Source organism: Pelodiscus sinensis, chromosome 6 (assembly GCF_049634645.1).
Source record: "Pelodiscus sinensis isolate JC-2024 chromosome 6, ASM4963464v1, whole genome shotgun sequence".
In the NCBI taxonomy this organism is placed as follows: domain Eukaryota; kingdom Metazoa; phylum Chordata; order Testudines; family Trionychidae; genus Pelodiscus; species Pelodiscus sinensis.
In genome coordinates this window covers 36,811,398-36,828,170 of record NC_134716.1, presented here as the reverse complement: position 1 = coordinate 36,828,170, position 16,773 = coordinate 36,811,398, and the positions used below count along the sequence as shown (strand labels likewise).

Here is a 16,773-nt window from a genome sequence, read left to right as displayed (position 1 = left end):
TTTTTTGTGATAGCACCACCCAGGACTCCATACTGGCATCTCTAGATGCAGTACCAACACCTCCAGTCAGAGCTCAACAACTTTCCCCCTGGAGTACCAGCACCTTCCCCCCCCCCCACACACACACAAAAAGCACTGGCTACACTCAAGATACAATATTAGAGATCGCATACACAGCTGCAGACTTGAACAGCTGGGCATAAATCAAACCATAACAGGAATTCAAATAAACTGTACAACAAGTGCAGAACAGCCAGTCAGGTTCCTACTTAGATATTGGACCAAACTAACATTAATTAGCCTACGCCCAACAACTCTCAGAAGGTTAAATGACAGTTTCTATACTAACCAATGACACAGTAAGAATGAATTAGTTGAGGCCCCTAGTATACTCCCAATGCTGAGTGCCTGTATAGGCAAAGATGCATAAAAACCAATAGTTCACATTCTTCCACAACATTCTGCCTGAACACAATCAGTTTCTACTCTTCTCATGCTCTTTTTAAAAAGTGTTAGTGACCAGCAAAGTTTAAAAAATTATTTCAATCGTTAGCTTTTCTTTCCCTTATTTCTGGGAATACAACAGCCTGAAGGGCTTCCTGCTTCTCCATCTTCACACAGTTAACATTTTCTCTGTCATTCAGAACATCTCCCTACCTCTAAAACTAATGAGACTGTCACATGTCCTGGGTGATGGAGGCATGGGGTGAAGAGCAAAGCAAAAGGAAGAGGGAAACCAAGACAAAAAATGAGCTTACTTAATTTCTTAAGGACATCCTTTTTCTCCTCTTTTTCCTGGACTAATTCTTCTGCTATTTTAGTCTCTTGTTTTGGTAGAAAATTATTTAGGTAATTCATGGCATTTAGAAGTGCTTCATTATGCAAATGAACATCTAGAGAGGAGAAATTCACCTAAAAAAAGATATTTTTAATAATAGGAACACATTTTCCAAAAAATATTTTTGCAAAATAATAATAATATACAAACTTAGAAACAAATCACAGTCATACCTTTAACAGCTGCAGAACATTCTTGTAAGCAGTTTTCAATTCCGGTCCATTAATATCAGCCTATCCCCCAGAAAAAAAAAAGTGCAAATGTCATACAGAAAGTTTACTGCAAAATCTATTACAGATGCATAAATTTGACTTTTTAGATATCATATGCACCGAGTTTTAAAGATAATCACCAGAAAGATTAATAAAATCACATTTCTAGCTTCATTGTTTCTTACCTTTACATATTCTAGGGTAAGAAGATCATCCTCTGTGTTATCCAGTGTTGTAATGATGTAAACAGGTTTGTCTTTATCTTTCAAATAAAAATGTTAAAATAGCTTAGTTTACACTTTTTCAAACTAATGCAAATAATTAAAACAATCTAAACATTTGTTATAATCAGATACATACTATATGGAATTGTAAAACAGATTATCAGTCACTATAGTGTAGGATCACCAGTGACACTCTCAAACCCAGAATAAATGAGTGTTTCTACTAAAATGATCACCAGCAAAATTTTATGTTGACATTTAGATTGTGATCATTGCACATGTAGTTAGCTCTCCACTTCAATGGACCAAAGCAATATAGCCCTCCGATTCTTATTTTATTCAGGAGGCAATTTCAAGACCACAGCACTAGCTCATGGTTTGTAAGATTTCCTTGGCAATCATTAGCATAAAAATATTTTTAAATGGAAACCTAAAATGCTCTACACACACCCCACAAGGTAACCAGAGTGCATGTGGATATAGCCTAATTTATGAAATAAGATTCACATTTCAGAGATACACAGGTACTTCTCATGATAGTTAAAATCATGTGTCTAGTGGACAAAGATGACTGTAATAAAAATAAGTTCATGAAAACTTCTGGATGTGGTGAAATGTCCTGTGTGGCCAAGAATAGTGCATTTCATAAATGCTGCATTTTTCTTGACATCAAAAGGGATAAATTGAAAGAAATACTGTCCATGAATAATTGTTTTCTCTCAAATCCCATTTACATTCGTGATTAATTTTTGAGGAATGGATCCTGCAACTTGAGCTGACATAAGGCAGTCCAACAGACTTCCAAGAATGAATTCTGCAACATGCTATTGTAGGTTTGCAGATCAATTTTAGAGCATCATGTACATTCTTACCCATATACTCTGGACACAGCAGACAGACTTCTCTAAGAAAAGCATTTGCAGCCATATCAAATGTTCTTAGTTTAAGTTCGGTGCCTAATCCTAAAACTTTTAGCTGTAGCACAGGCTTTTCAGTACCATCAGCAAGTCGACACAACTGAATTAAGACCTGAGAAAAAACATTATAAGGCATAATGTGATAATGGTGACACAAAGATAGTTTCATCAGAATTTATATTCAGTCATCCAGCTATCTCTACTAGTGGCTACTCCTACATAAGTAGAGAAAACAGAAGCTCTCTCAAGTACCAAAGCTAATGAATAGGAAAGAAACAAAGTCTATAACAGACTCCTTTATCAATGTAATTCATGTTATCAAATAGTTAAAGAACCCAACATAAAAATTTCAAACACAGAAAATATCATATTTTATATACTGATAAGACTTCATGAATTACACTTATTCTGTCAGCTCTGTGGGCAAGGCATTGCATCTTACATCTGGAAAGGACCTATCATATTTAAAGTATTACCATAATTGAAACAATTTTTTTTTAGGATTTTCATAAGACAAAGGTTCTGCATGAGAACATAAGACAGCCCATTTAAACCTTATTTTAAATTATGTCTTTCATACAACTACTAGGGTAAGCTTTAAAGAGGTAACAAGAGAGGGGAAATGCAAAAATCTCACAACGAACAACACCAATAACACAGGCCAAGAGAAACCAAAGATATCTAGCAACATGAATATTGCTAGATTTTAATTATTAGGAGATGGGAGTATTATTGGCAGAGAAAGGCTGCTCCAGAGAAAAGGAACTGCAGACATGGCTCTTCCACTGATGATGGCAAGTTCTGAAGAGGGGGAGCAAAGCTGGGAGCTAAAATGGGATAAGAACACAGTAGTTTTGTTTTTAAAGAAAGGACAGGGTAAAAAACTCAAAAAGGACATGAATGTATGAAAATAGGGGTGAAGGAATGTACTTCTTGATGCTGATACTAATGCAGGCATCTTCCAATCTCTACTGTTCAGGATGTGTGGGAGACCACATGAAAGCTGCAACAATTAGAATACAGAAGAGTCTCGATTTTCCGACCTTTGTTTATCCAACATTCCATTTTATCCGACATGCCGCTCGTCACGTCAAGAGGCTTCAGGGAAGCTTCACACCATAGTGGCCTTGCTTTTCCTTTCCCTTTTCCAGGGCTAGGCAGGAACTCTGGTTGGCAGGTCTGCAGCGCCCTCTTGTGGCTGAAGAATTCACCGTTGGCGAAGTCACTTTTTTCCCGTTCTGGGGAAAGCGGCAAGTGCCTTGCCCCCCATCATGGCTCAAGCAATCCACACACAGCTCTGGAAAATCATTGCCGGGGGACGTGGAGTGGCGCAGGGCGAGAGCTGCGCTCCTGCCATAAGGCAGAGCTCAGGATCTTACTCCCATTTGGGGAGAAATACAAGGGCTGATCAAGGCAGCAGATTCATGACCCCGCATGGTATTACAAAGGGAAAATTTTTTAAATTTTAAATTATCAGTATTATCTGACATTTCCAATATCAGACCATCCTCCAATCCCGCTTAGGTTGGATAATCGAGACTCTACTGTAAGAGGTAACAATGGAATTAATGAGGCTTTGAACACAGATAGATTCAAGTAAGCAACATACAGGGTAAGACTGTTAAAATGCAGTTATCAGGCTAATCATGATTAGTCAATAGGACAGCTCTGCAGAACCTCAGCAGGGGTAGCTTCAGGACCCGGCTCGAGCTGCCTGCACTGCACTCTGCATTTAAAATGCAGAGAGAGCTTTCGGGCTCTTACTAAAATGCAGAGGCGCAGCAATCAGCACAAGCTGCGACTGCTTGGGCCCAACACATGCTGAGTCCAGCAGCCCCTGTCCATGGCCAGCCCTGGCTGCCGTGAACAGAGGCTACATGGTAGTAGCAGCCCCTATCTGGGGGGGGGGGGGAAGGTGGGGGGGAGAGAAGGGGGGCAGCGCCCCGCTGGACCCATGGACAAAGGCTGCTTTGCAGCAGCCTCCCCTATCCCCCATTGCCCTTGATAGAGGCAGCGCGGGGGGGGATGGGAACGACATAGGTGGCATACAAGAGACAGTGCTGGAGGGGAAATGGCTTTTAAGATGACTCTCCCCAGCACCAACTCCTATTCCCCCCTTGCTGCCTCTCATTGAGGCATCGGGGGGGGGGGGGAGGGGGAGAAGAGCACCACAGGGAGTATGGGTCCAGCAGGGACTCAAACAGTCCCCACTGGCCTTGTGTTCCCATTGCAGCGCTTCAGCCTTTGAAATGTACAAGAGTCCCGCTGCGCCTCCCTACCCCCAAGATAGAGGCAGCAAGGGGAGGAGGGGCGCGTGACTAGTCAAGTCACTACTTGATTATCCAATAAGTTATGCTTATTGGATAGTTGAGTAGTCGTTTACATTCCTAATACATGCACCAGGCTGTGAAGATGCTACAGGCAGACAAGACTATATTAAGGAGAAAGAAAAAAAAGTTACATTACCTCAGATATTTCAAATCTTAGCTGGAATTCTGTCATATTCTTCAAAGATTCTTGCTTCTGTAACCTCCTTCTTCTCACACTGTGAACTCTGGTCAGAGAGCCAGAAGAGGCTTCAAAAAATGGCATCTCCTCCACAGGACTTGTTGGGGCATCATAAAATTCTTCTTCTGATTCTAAATCTAAAGTTGTATTAATGATCACCTCATGAAATTTTAAATATCACTAAACAATTATTTTGCAATAATATAGTACTAAACTTCTCTGAAATGTAAACCATATATGTAGGAGTATGATAAAATTATCTCATAAATAAATTAGACACCATCAATGCTAAGGTTGAGACTTTTAAAGGGCTCCGAGTGTATTTGGAGATGCCATTATTTGACAAGAGTGACTATATGCTATATGAAGAAGATATGTATGTGACAGGAGATCTAAATGAAACATTTAAAGCAAAACACAGGAATAAAATTAAAATAATAGCTAAGTAACTATCAAATGTATAAATGATCAAACTGTTCCACAGATGTAATAAAAGGAAAACCAGAAAGACAGGTTACCAATTTGAAATCTAATCTTTTTTTTTTTTTTTTTTTTTTTTTTTTTAAGTTAAAAGTGATTACAGATACATCTGCTCTTGGTCTCTTTCATCTTTTGTAATTTTTTAAAAATGTTTTACTCTCCACTGTTGTCATGTGTGAATAATCCACACACAAACTACTGGAGAACTGAACTACATTCTGCACTGAAAGAACTCAGTGTAAATTATTTTAAAAGAACTACATTTTTCTCTAATCCTGTTAAAATAATTACATATACAATATATTAAAGTAAATAAACCTTGTCAGATGTTATTTTTCTATTGATGATCTTTTTATGTATAAGGAAGTCTAATACTAGAAAAAACATTAGCCTACATAACTAAAAAAAATAAATGTAATCAATACATGAGATTTCATAACCTCCTTATGAACATACATATTCAGAAGTAATCTCTCCCATCGGACATCTTCTATTTGATCCTGCAGAAGACTCGATGCTCTATTTTTCACATGATGATCACTTCTATAATCATTATTTCATTGCAGTATCATTCAGAAAAAAATGAGCTAGAATGGGGAAGCCTTAAGCAAGAGTATTTTCAGCAGAACCATGATTTTTTTTTGCATGAATATCATCTTACTCTACCTCAAATGTGTTTCCATGTCACAGTGCTCTTTTAAAAAAAAGCTAAAACTCTGCTGCCCACAAGCTTCCAATTAGCAATCCATGAACGCACTGTACATTTTGAACTTGTTATTTATGCAGTCTCATGAATGTTTTTTGGCCATTAAAACAAATTTTGATTTAATAGAAAGTAAAAGGCAAATTAAACCCTCTCACACCTGAACACTGTCATCCAATATATCCAAAGCATAAAAATGGAAACAGCAAAAAACCCAGCACCATTGCTGTTTAATGAACATACAATGGAAATTATGATTTTCAGTATGCGAGAAACATTTAGCAACTTATCACTTCTTCCACGCCATCTGAATCTTCAATTGGGGAAGAAGGTTATACACAACATGAACTGAATCTCAAAATAGTAACTTTGCTCTGCAATGCCACATTATATTGAAGTGTCTTATGTTTACTTTTCACCATCTTTAGATTTTTAAAATTCACAGAAATACTACACTTAATTTGATCATTCTATTGAGATATTATAGTACCTATTTAAGAAAACGTGCTCTAAAATAATTTACCTGACTCAGTTAACGAGTGAAGTTCCAAAAGAGGAAGTACATTTTGAGACACTTGTGGTGTTAAAATCAGAGGAGTTACTGAAATCTGAAACAAAAAACATGTTTAAAAATATGTTAATTCAATTTTCTATCCATTTTGACTGAATACAGCAATTTCAGACAACTATATGTATGTATTTTACGATTTTGCAATAATGAGGAAGAAATTTTTCCATAGGAATTATTTTTAATTAACTGCTAAAAATAACATCTTAAATGAAAAGTTTTGAAACTGTGGGCAGGCTCCCTTGGTAGTGAAGTCAGCAAAGCAGAAGTAGTACATGGGGCCACAATGAGTGGCAAAGGGTCAAAATGGGGCTCTGCCTGGTATGGGCCAATACTCATAGGGTGCAGACTTATGTTCTCGTCCTGACCCCAGCCCATCAGCAAAGTGCTTCGGGGATCAAGATGGGTAGGACCTGTGTCCAAACAGCCAAGACAAAGTGCGTGCTGTGGAGAGCTGAAGGCTCTTAAGTGCTACATGATCAGCCCCCCAAGTCCCTGGATATTGAGGACCTAGCTCCTGCCTCCTCCCTTACCCATACCTTTCCTTTTCTGTCTGTCCTTTCTGCCCAATCCTAATTTCCCCCATCTCCTTTATCAATACCCCTCACACCTTCCACTTCATGTCCTCATAATAATTTTCCCTTCTGTGCCCACACAAACATCCCTTATAACTGCCACTACCCCTTACATTCCCATCTGCCTTGTGATCCTGTCCCTGCCAAGAACTCCCACCTCTACCCTGTGGCTTTTCCTCCAGCCTTCTGCACCTACTCAGCACTCCCTAGCTCTCTTGTTCTTCTCTGCGTCTAACACCCCTGCCTCCACCCTTCATCTCTGTCCACATTTTACTCTAACTTCTCTATCTAGAAGATGCAGATCCAGTGCAGAACTCCTAGAAAGGGCATGGCTGGGTTGTTGTCCCTCTGAATCATGGGTCCCTTGTAGCGACAGCTCCTGTTCTCTGCCATCCTCTTTCCCCTTGCAATGACATAAAGGAGTCTGATTGCTCCAGCAGTCTCCCTCTCTCAGCAGATAATCCCCTCAATTCACCCTGACTTTTTCCCACCTCACAATAGGGTGGTGTTACCTGCGACAGCTTCTTTTGCTGCAGCTTTTGGCCCTACTATTAGGCACAAAGCATGAGTATATGGGAAAGAAAACACAGCTTCCTTGGAGCCTTTGAATACGTCCAAGTGAGGTGGCTCTGAAAGTAGTACGGGAGCCCACCTCACCTCCAGATCCCCCTAAATTTAATCACTTCCACAGTCTGCACTTCATTTTTAGCTTTTAGTGAATTTCTTCAGATTTTTAAATTAAATTAAAATAGTAAGAGAAAATAAGGGCCATAGTAATTTTTTTCTTGTTTCTTCAAAATACTGTTGATAAAATTAGAATTTCCCTTCAGAAAGAGCCTGTTGCTTTCATTACACATGGATTTTGTCCCTCAAATCACATTACCAGAACATACCAGTGTGCTGATGCCAAGTCAGCACCTCCTAACCAAGGGGTGGGCAATAATTTTTCATTGGGGGGGGGGGAGGGAGACATACCAAAATTTGGTAAGTGTTCAAGGGCCACACTTTTCTATGGAGGCAAATTGGGTGCAGAAGGGAGCTTGGGATAGGAGACTAGAATGCAGGATAGGCATTTAAATGATTAGTCAAATAGTCAACTACCCGATAAGTCTAGGCTTATTGCATAATGGAGTCACTACTCAACTACTTGCTTCCCCCTTCTCTTGCTGCCACCTACTTAGGCAGCTCCTGGCCAGCAGCCCAACGGGACCTTCAGGCAGGCTCCCTGCCAGCAGCTTGCAGCCCAAGACCACTCAAAGTGTCTGGCTGTTCCATGTGGTTCTTTCGTGCCATGTACCGGGGAGGAGGAGGCTTTGCTCCCTGTCCCCACCTCCACACAATCCTCTCAGGCAATAGGTGCAGAGAGACTGTGCAGGGGACAATGCACAAAGGCTCCTCCCATCTAGTAAGCAGTGCAGAGAGCCACATGAAGCAGCCAGCCACTTTGAGTGGCATGGAGCTGCTTCATTCCCAAGGGCCAGATAAAAAGGCTTGACAGGACAGATTGACCGAGGGCCCATCAACTAGTCGATAAGCATTTGCTTATTGGATAGTCGACTAGTCCTTAACATCCTTAGTTTGGTTTTCAAGTGATGTTTAGTTTTCTTGGTTTTATGCTATTCTGAGCAAGAACTTCAGCACAAACAACACATTGCAGCCAAGGACTATATGAATTCCAAAGGATTCCATATTTCCTATTTGTATTTTTTTCTGGCTCTGTTTATTCCTTCCCCAGAATCAGCATGGTCAGATTTTCATTGCACAAAATGTTTTTCATTATAATTTTTGAACATGAAAACAACTCTTCTCCACTGAGCAGAAAGAATATCTGAGTGAAACCTCACACTCACATCAGCTATATAGCATGTTGGAGTTAGGATGGGGGGAGGGGGGGGGAAGTGCAAATTCCCACCCGCCTTGCTGCCTCTATCAGATAGAGGCAGCAAAGGGGGGGGAGTACTTCAAAGTGGCAGCGTCACATAGCTGAGCCCGGGATCAGCTGTGAGGCGCTGCTGCTTTGAAACGCCAAGCCTGTATGGCTCATACTACATTTAAACTGCAGAACTGTTAGCTCCTGGGGCCGGTGCAAGCTGGGATCAAACAATCTCAGTTTGCAACAGCTCCAGGAAGTTGTGGTCTGCCTTTTAAATGTAGGAAAAGCCCACCAGGCTCTTCCTACATTTAAAAGGCAGGGTCACTTCGGGGTTAACTCCCAGGGCCGGCACGAGCAGGGACTAAGCAGTCCTGGTTTGTGCCAGCTCCATAACCATTGCACCTCTGCCTCCCCCAACCCCACTCCCGTGGGGAGACAGTGCTGGGGGAACAGTCTTTTAAGCTGGCTTCCCTCAAAACGGGCTCCTGCTTCTGTCCCTTTGTTGCCTCTGACACAGAGATAGCAATGGAGGAAAGCAAGTAGTTGACACCACTACCCAATAAGCATATGCTTATTGGTAGTCCACTAATCAACTAGTTCCTTACATCCCTAGTTCTGGGCAGAGTCAATGAGGACTGAAAGTGGAAGTGATGTGTGGACATCAATGCTGAAGGAAATAAATGTTTACAAGCAATTAGTACCTTCTGTCTGCCTGGAAACTGCACTGGGGGCTTTTTCCCAGTCAGTTTCAACGTGAAAATGGTGGTGGGTTCAGGGCAGCAATGGTATGCAACAATAATGATTCCGAGAATGGTCTTAGAATTTGTATAGCTGAAGGGAATGGGCCACATCAGTTTGTAGTAATGGAGAGTCCAGCACCAAGAAGCACAGAAGGTCCTTAGACCTGGTCTACGCTACCCCAGAAATTCAACTTAAGATAGGCAACTCTAGCTATGAGAATTGCATAGATGGAGTCGATGTACCGTGACCTGAATTTCTGGGGTGGCCCCCCCGTCAACTTTTCTTACTCCAGCCTTTGATTTAGTGAGTCCTTACTAGACCCACTAAATCAAACCCCAGAAAATTGACCTCCAGAGCATTCATCGGATCAAAAGTATAGATAAGAGCTTAGTCAGCTCACATTTCTTTGGCACTTTTGACACCAACAATACAGACTACACTCTGCTTTGTGGTAGTGCTGAAATGGAGGCTGGTTCCACAATATAAGGAGTAGAGTAGTTAGTGATGGTCTCAGCAATAGCATGAATGGCACTGGAGTCATCTGAAAAAGTGGGCTGTGCCCACGAAAGCTCATGATATCATCTACAATGTTTTGTTAGTCTCAAGTGCTGCAAGAGTATTTGTGATTTTCTAACTTTTTCAGTTACAGACTAACATAGCTAACCTTCTGAAATTGGAATCAGAGACAGCTATCCATCAGTACTGGGCAACAACGAGCTGGGTCTTGCACTCTTTCATGAACAGGAGTGCTGACCAACATCCAGTGACTAAGGGGTTAACTCAGGTACCTAGCAAAGGTGTCGACCGGGGGGCGGGAAGGGGGGGTCAGTCAGTCAGTCAGCCAATAAAAATGCAGATAGGAATTTCAAACTGGGAGAGGGTTTTTTCCCCTCTCTTTCTCCTTTGTTTGAGAGCAGAGCAGTTTCTCCCAGGTATTGAGGGAGACGGGAGACGCTGTCTCTCTCCAGGAACAAACTTCTTGAATAGTGTAAGCAGGGAAAAGTTTAGATAGTTCATCAGGGTTTACTGTTTTCCTTGTTTGGGGGGGGTTTGGATATGATGTCTGAGCTGGTTAATTGTTTTTTCTCTTTTGTAACTAGGGATTACAGCCCAGGGACTTTACCTGAGATTATGTCAATTATGGCTTTTTACCACCTACCCAATTTATTATGCTTGCAATAGTAGTTTTGTTTTGATAAGAGTTTTCTTTTCATTTTAATTAACTGGTATTGGTTGATTGTTGTATGCTAAGGATTAAGTGCCTAGTTAAAAGGGCAGAGTCTATTGTTGTCTGTGGATTCCCTCTGTTTTTCCAACTCCAAGCAAAACAGAGGTTGGAGCAAAGGGGAGAGCTTTTCCTTAGGGAGGGGATTCCCAAGTGATCTCTTCCCTGGAAAAGGGTTTTTATTTTATATTTTCTTTTAATCACTTTGGTGGAGATCAAATAAGTTTGTCTCTGGGAACCACAGTCAGAGGTTTTGCAGTGTTTATTCTGGTAGTTGGCTCCCCACCTTCTGCATTTGTAATGCCAGAGTGGAGATTGAGTCGTGACACACACTAACCTTGATATCCAAGTACCTCTAAATTCTCAATCAAGGGATAGCAAGATTATGAAGCCTTGTTAGTAGCAGGGTGGGTATTCTTTGCCCTATTCTTTGTCTTTGGAAGCTGCTTCCAAATCATCTGCCTTTAGCTCATTGACCCCATAGTAAGGATGTTAAATATCAGTTAACTGAATAGTCAAGTAATCTCATTAATTCTTGCTGGTTAGTGGACTATTCTATAGTCCCCAGGGCCAGGGCCAGCAGTCAGTGTGCTCCAGCCCACTGACGAGGAGCCCCTTGCCACCCCACACTGTTGCCTCTGTATCAGGGTAGCAGCAGTCCCTGTTCGGACGGGGGAGAGGGCGGGGCTGAGCTCCTGGACTTGGCACAAGCTGGAACTGAGCCAGGCTGCCTGCCCACCTGGCTCCTAATACAGTTTAAATGTAGAGCTGCAATAGGGGTAGGTCCCGGACCCATCGCAAGCCAGGACCAAGCTGGGCTACACCAGCCTGCTAAAACTTTACTGGGGGGGGGAGAGGGGGGTAACGTGTGTAGTCTATGCATTAGCCTATAACGTTTCACTTATCGGTTAATTGGTTAATCAATTACACTATCACATCCCTACCCCATAGAAAAAGGATATCATTTCTTTGATGCTCCAGTGAAAAGGAGTATCACTCAAACCAGGAGACACAATCCTAAGAGTAGTAACATCTGCCCTGACAGATACTGCTATAGAAAATCTCCAAAATTGGTGCACTAGGTGTGCACACCTAATGTTAAATGGATATTTGCAATCACTCAAATCAGAGATGAAGATTATCCATCCAACGTGTGCTAGGTTTATTTTTATTGATACAGAAGAGAATTAGTTTTTGAAGCCTATGGTAAAGAAACTACAACAATACAAATTAGCACAATACTGCTAAAATGCACTACATACACCAAGGCTCCAATGACAAAAACCTCAGCTCAAACACAATGCAATCAGATGTCGGTATCTGCCTAAAAATGCAGCAGCTGAAAATCACTAGACAGTTGAGCTGAAACTTCTGCATATAGCCAGAATAAATTGCGTGCTATGCTATTATCTCAACAGCTTTACATGCAGAAGCCTGTTGACCTCCTTTGCCCTCTAATGGGGACCATGGTTGAGATGGTAAAATAGAACAGTCAGGCAGAAGCTGCTTCTAAAGGCAAAAGTCTATGAGGGAGCAGAAAGACTCAGAGTTCTGGTCTCTTTTGGAGGTAGGGAACAGTAACTGTTGTATATTACAGAGCATACCACATAATGAACACAAGCAGAGAGATTCCCATCTGCAAAGCAACTGACCTGTATCCAAATTAAAATCTTCATTTCACTGTTAATGAAGCTAAACTCCATAAGGCACCCATGCTATAGATACAGTACAGAAACCAACAGGGGAAAAAACCTTATATTTGATTCTGGAGCTGTAGTAGAAAGTTGCATGGGATTTTCAAAGGAGCATAAAAGGGAGGGAGGTGCCCAACTCCCATTAAAAGACAATGTGTGTTGTACATTTAACTACTGTAAACTGCTTTTCAAACCCATATATTTTAGTAAAAGGTCTGGTCTTTACCATGTAAAACATTTAGCTTACCTGAGCTGGTTTGGGAGCAGACATAGTAGCAGGATCACTTTCTGGTTTAGGAATGCTGTCAATTAGCTCCAAGATACCCATCAGCTTTTGGTCAGAGATTTGAACAGAGAGCAAAGGCAGTTCTCCAAAGATTTTGAATCTGTCATAAATAATTATAGTTACTTCAAATAGATTTATCAATTTAAATGCTGCGTGTGTTTTCTTGTTACTACATAATGCTTATTTGGTAGCAAATTACAGAAACAGGAAAATTACTAAATATGATATATTTAATTTGAGGAAAAGTTATTTTGTCTATATAAAACTGTTGCAGAAATACCCTTTCAACAATCTGAGCAATTCTAAGTTTCCCCACTGCTACCATGTTCTGTTAAAAGAAGACTTTCAATATCTATTTTTGGGGTACTATACCAAGTTCTGACTTGGTAGTATACAACACATGTTCCACAACCAGAAAATCCCGTTATTTGCTTTTTTTATTGTATTATTTAGAGCATATCACTTGAATAGTATCATACTTCCACAGTACTTTATGAAGTAGAACACATTCTCTCTACCCCAAATTGTGTGCTATCTAGGACTCCAATTCAGCAAACCACTCAAGATAGTTAAGTACACAGCAGAGCTTCAAAAGGATCTCTCAAACTGGGTGAGTGGGCAATAAAATGGCAGATGAAATTCAATTATGATAAATGAAAAGGAATGCACATTGGAAAACAATCACAACTATGTGATTGAGGAGAGCACTCCTACTGGTAATGAGTATTGACATTCATCTGCATTCTCAGTGCTCAAGAAGAAATACAAGTAATAGGAGAACCACCGATTAGTGGTGCCAAAGGCAAGCATGCCTGGGGACCAGGATAGACACACCCATGCTGGTCACGCTCCTTCACTGGCCCTGCTGACTCTGGCACCAGAGGTATGAACAGAAAGCATGCTAGTCAGTTGGCAATACTGTCTACTCCAAAAGCACAGCAGCCAGAGACCTGTTTTCGCTACTAGCTCCTGCCTTCCCAAAGGTTCATGACTCTGTATTCCTGGTACCCATGAATGGCAGAGAAACATCCTTCATCCCCCACCTGGGAGCACTGTTGTTGTGTAAAGGAAACCCCCTATAACAGCTTCATCCGAGATTTCTCCTCGGCACCAGTCACCGGCACCAAGGAGTTCAGGACTGCAATGGTTTCTGCAGCTTTTAGTCTTCATCAGAGCCTGAACGAGGTGCTATTCTTCCAGGTGCCATCTGTGCAGCTCAGAGCCATTTCTACTCTGCTGTTGCCCCAAGCACAGGGATGCCCTCAAATGCTTGGCCACCATATGCGCATGCAGACAGGTTTCCAGGCAGTGGCTATTCTGAAACCTGTGGGGGTTTCTCCCAGGCCAGGGCAGCCTCTCAAGTTATTCTTACTTGGTGGCCTCAGAGTAGAGAATTTTTGGTAACTTGCTCGGAGATCCCCAAACTAGACTCTGGTATCAAGCCTTGCACAGAGCCTCAGAGAAATCCCACAGGTCTCGGGTGATACGCAGAGAGTGGTGGAGGTCCCCAAGCTAGTCATAGCATCTTCCCCAGATCAAACTATATTGGCAGCAGGAGTGTCCCTTCCCCAAGATGACCACGAGGCTTATGAAAACTTAAAGTGGGTGGACTCAAACCTAAGCAACCTATACAGACAAAAGCGGTCAAGGAAATAGGTCACCAGTTTCTAGATATTTTGTCAGAAGCGGGCTCCTCTAAGGCAGGTCTGCCTCTCAGAAATAATGTTATAGACTCAGTTACTGTTCTGTGGTAGATTCCTCCTTTTCTCCCTCCCATAGCAAAATGTACGCAGAGGAAATACAACCAAAGGTACACGTTTCTCTACTTGCACCTTCTCCCAGGTTCTCTGGTGGCAGTGGCTGCCCAGGAGAGAGATTGACAGGGTCAGTTGAGAATCACATTCAAGGCAAAGGATCCAAAGAAGTTGTGCCTGTGTGGCTGGAAGGCCTACTCAATGGGAGATCTGTAACTTCCAATAGCAAGCCAGAAGGCTCTGGGAGGCTGCTATGACTTTAATGTGTAGAAATCAATGCAAAAATTTAAGGACTTACTCCCTCAGGATGCAAGACAAGAGTTCTCATTGATTGAGGAGGGAAAAACAGTAGCAAGGGCCTCCTTTTAGGTAAGCCTGAAAGCAGCTGATTCTGAACATAAAAATAGCCATACTGGGTGAAACCTAAGGTCCATCTAGGCCTGTATCCTGTCTGCCAACAGTAGACAATGCCATGTACCTCAGAGGGAATGAACAGAAAATGTAAGCATCCCCTGCTGACTATCCCCAGCCCTGACAAACAGAGGCTAGAATCACCATCCCTACTCATCCTGGCTAATATCCTCCATGAATTTATCTAGATTTTTTAAAACCCTTCACAACATCCTCTCACAAGGAGGTCCACATGTTTAAGTACTGTGTGTGTATTGTGTGAAGAAATACTTCTTTTAATTGTTCTGTTTGGTTAATCTGTTCCCCGTGAGCAGTACTCTCATCCACGGTCTGCTGCAGCAGAGGGCTGCTCCAGCCCCACCGGGTGCCCCATGCTGGGCTGCCATAACTTTTCCTTATTTTCTCTCTCTCTTATTATATCCCCCCTTGGGTGGTCTCTTTTCTAAGCTGAGAAGTCCTAGTCTTATTAATCTTTCCTCATAAAGCAGCTGTTCCACACCCCTCATTATTTTTGTTTCCCCTTTCTTCCTATTCCAGTATATCTTTTTTCAGATGAAGCAACCATATCTGCAGTCAGAATTCAAGATGTGGATATAATGAATTTGAACAGAGGCAATATAGTTTTATTGTGTATCCCTTTCTTAATGATTCCCAACATTCAGTTTGCTTTTTGGCTTCAGCTGCATATTGAGTGGGTATTTTCAGAGAAATATCCATGCTGACTCCAAGATCTCTCTCAAGTAGTGACAACTAATTTAGAGCTCATAATTGGACAAAATACTCCAATTGAGGCCTAATCAATGCGGAATAGAGTGGAAGAATTACTTCTCCCATCTTGCTACAACCACTCCTGCTAATATATCCCAGAATAAGATTTGCTTTTTTTTAGCAACAGTGTCAAACTGTTGACTCATATTTAGTTTGTGGTTCACTATGACTCCTAGATCCCTTTCTGCAGCACTCCCAGCTGACCCTGGGTTCTGGGGAAATACCGTGCAGAACCTGCAGTCAGCTGGGGAGTCCCCAGTTGATCCCAAGTTCCGCTGAAGTGCCACATGGAGCCTGGGATCAGCTGGGAGGTTCCCCGCTGAACCTGGGCTCCATGTTGTTCTGCTGCTTTGAAATGCACAAGAGCCACTCTTGTAAATTTAAAAGCTGGCATCCGCGTGCAGCCTGGAGTCAGTGCGATTTCTCACTGGCCCTGGACTACATGCAGAGTTCTGCATCCCTCCTTTGAAACGTGTAAGAGCCCCAGCAGGGGCCCTTGTACGTTTCAAAGGAGGAATGCAGAAGTGCCTATCGACTAGTTGAGCAGTCGATGGAAATTCCATCGATTACTCAACCAGTCAATTAACCGTTACTTAACATCCTTAGTGAAAACTGAAACAAAGAACTCATTAAGCACTTCTGCCATTTCCACATCTTCTGTAACTGTTTTTCCCACTTCATTGAGGAATGGGTCTACCCTGACCTTGGTCTTCCTCTTGTTTTTAATATATTTATAGAACATTTTCTTGTTACCCTTTATGTCTTTAGCTAGTTTGAGCTCATTTTTTGCCTTGGCTTTTCTAATTTTGCTCCTACAGATCTATTGTAACAGGGTAGGTCAGAAGGATATAAAAGAGTGGTATAAGGAAAGTATATGAGCCCTAGATTAAGTAGGTTTATGTTCCTTGGGTAAACTGGCAGGGGCTGGCCTAGAACTGGCAGGAACTTTCCAGAAGCAGTCTGGACAATCAGGTCAGTTGGAACACTTGAAGTTAA

The 16,773-nt window shown here is 41.8% G+C and overlaps 1 protein-coding gene across 8 annotated transcripts in view; it reads right to left on the bottom strand.

The window, feature by feature from the left end:
- The window catches only part of VPS13A (vacuolar protein sorting 13 homolog A), a 296,260-nt gene that overhangs the window by 179,287 nt on the left and 100,200 nt on the right, over window positions 1–16,773 (bottom strand). For all 8 annotated transcript variants that reach the window (XR_012904695.1, XR_012904697.1, XR_012904696.1 and 5 more), the window contains 7 exons: window positions 12,806–12,944; window positions 6,406–6,490; window positions 4,658–4,836; window positions 2,147–2,303; window positions 1,236–1,312; window positions 1,012–1,071; window positions 759–912 (listed from right to left, as the gene is read on the bottom strand). Coding sequence is in view for 3 of the 8 variants with exons in the window: in XM_006122479.4 (XP_006122541.2) it covers window positions 759–912; window positions 1,012–1,071; window positions 1,236–1,312; window positions 2,147–2,303; window positions 4,658–4,836; window positions 6,406–6,490; window positions 12,806–12,944 (851 nt within the window). In the remaining 5 variants the exon portion in view is untranslated. The remainder of the gene's footprint in view (window positions 1–758; window positions 913–1,011; window positions 1,072–1,235; window positions 1,313–2,146; window positions 2,304–4,657; window positions 4,837–6,405; window positions 6,491–12,805; window positions 12,945–16,773) is intronic.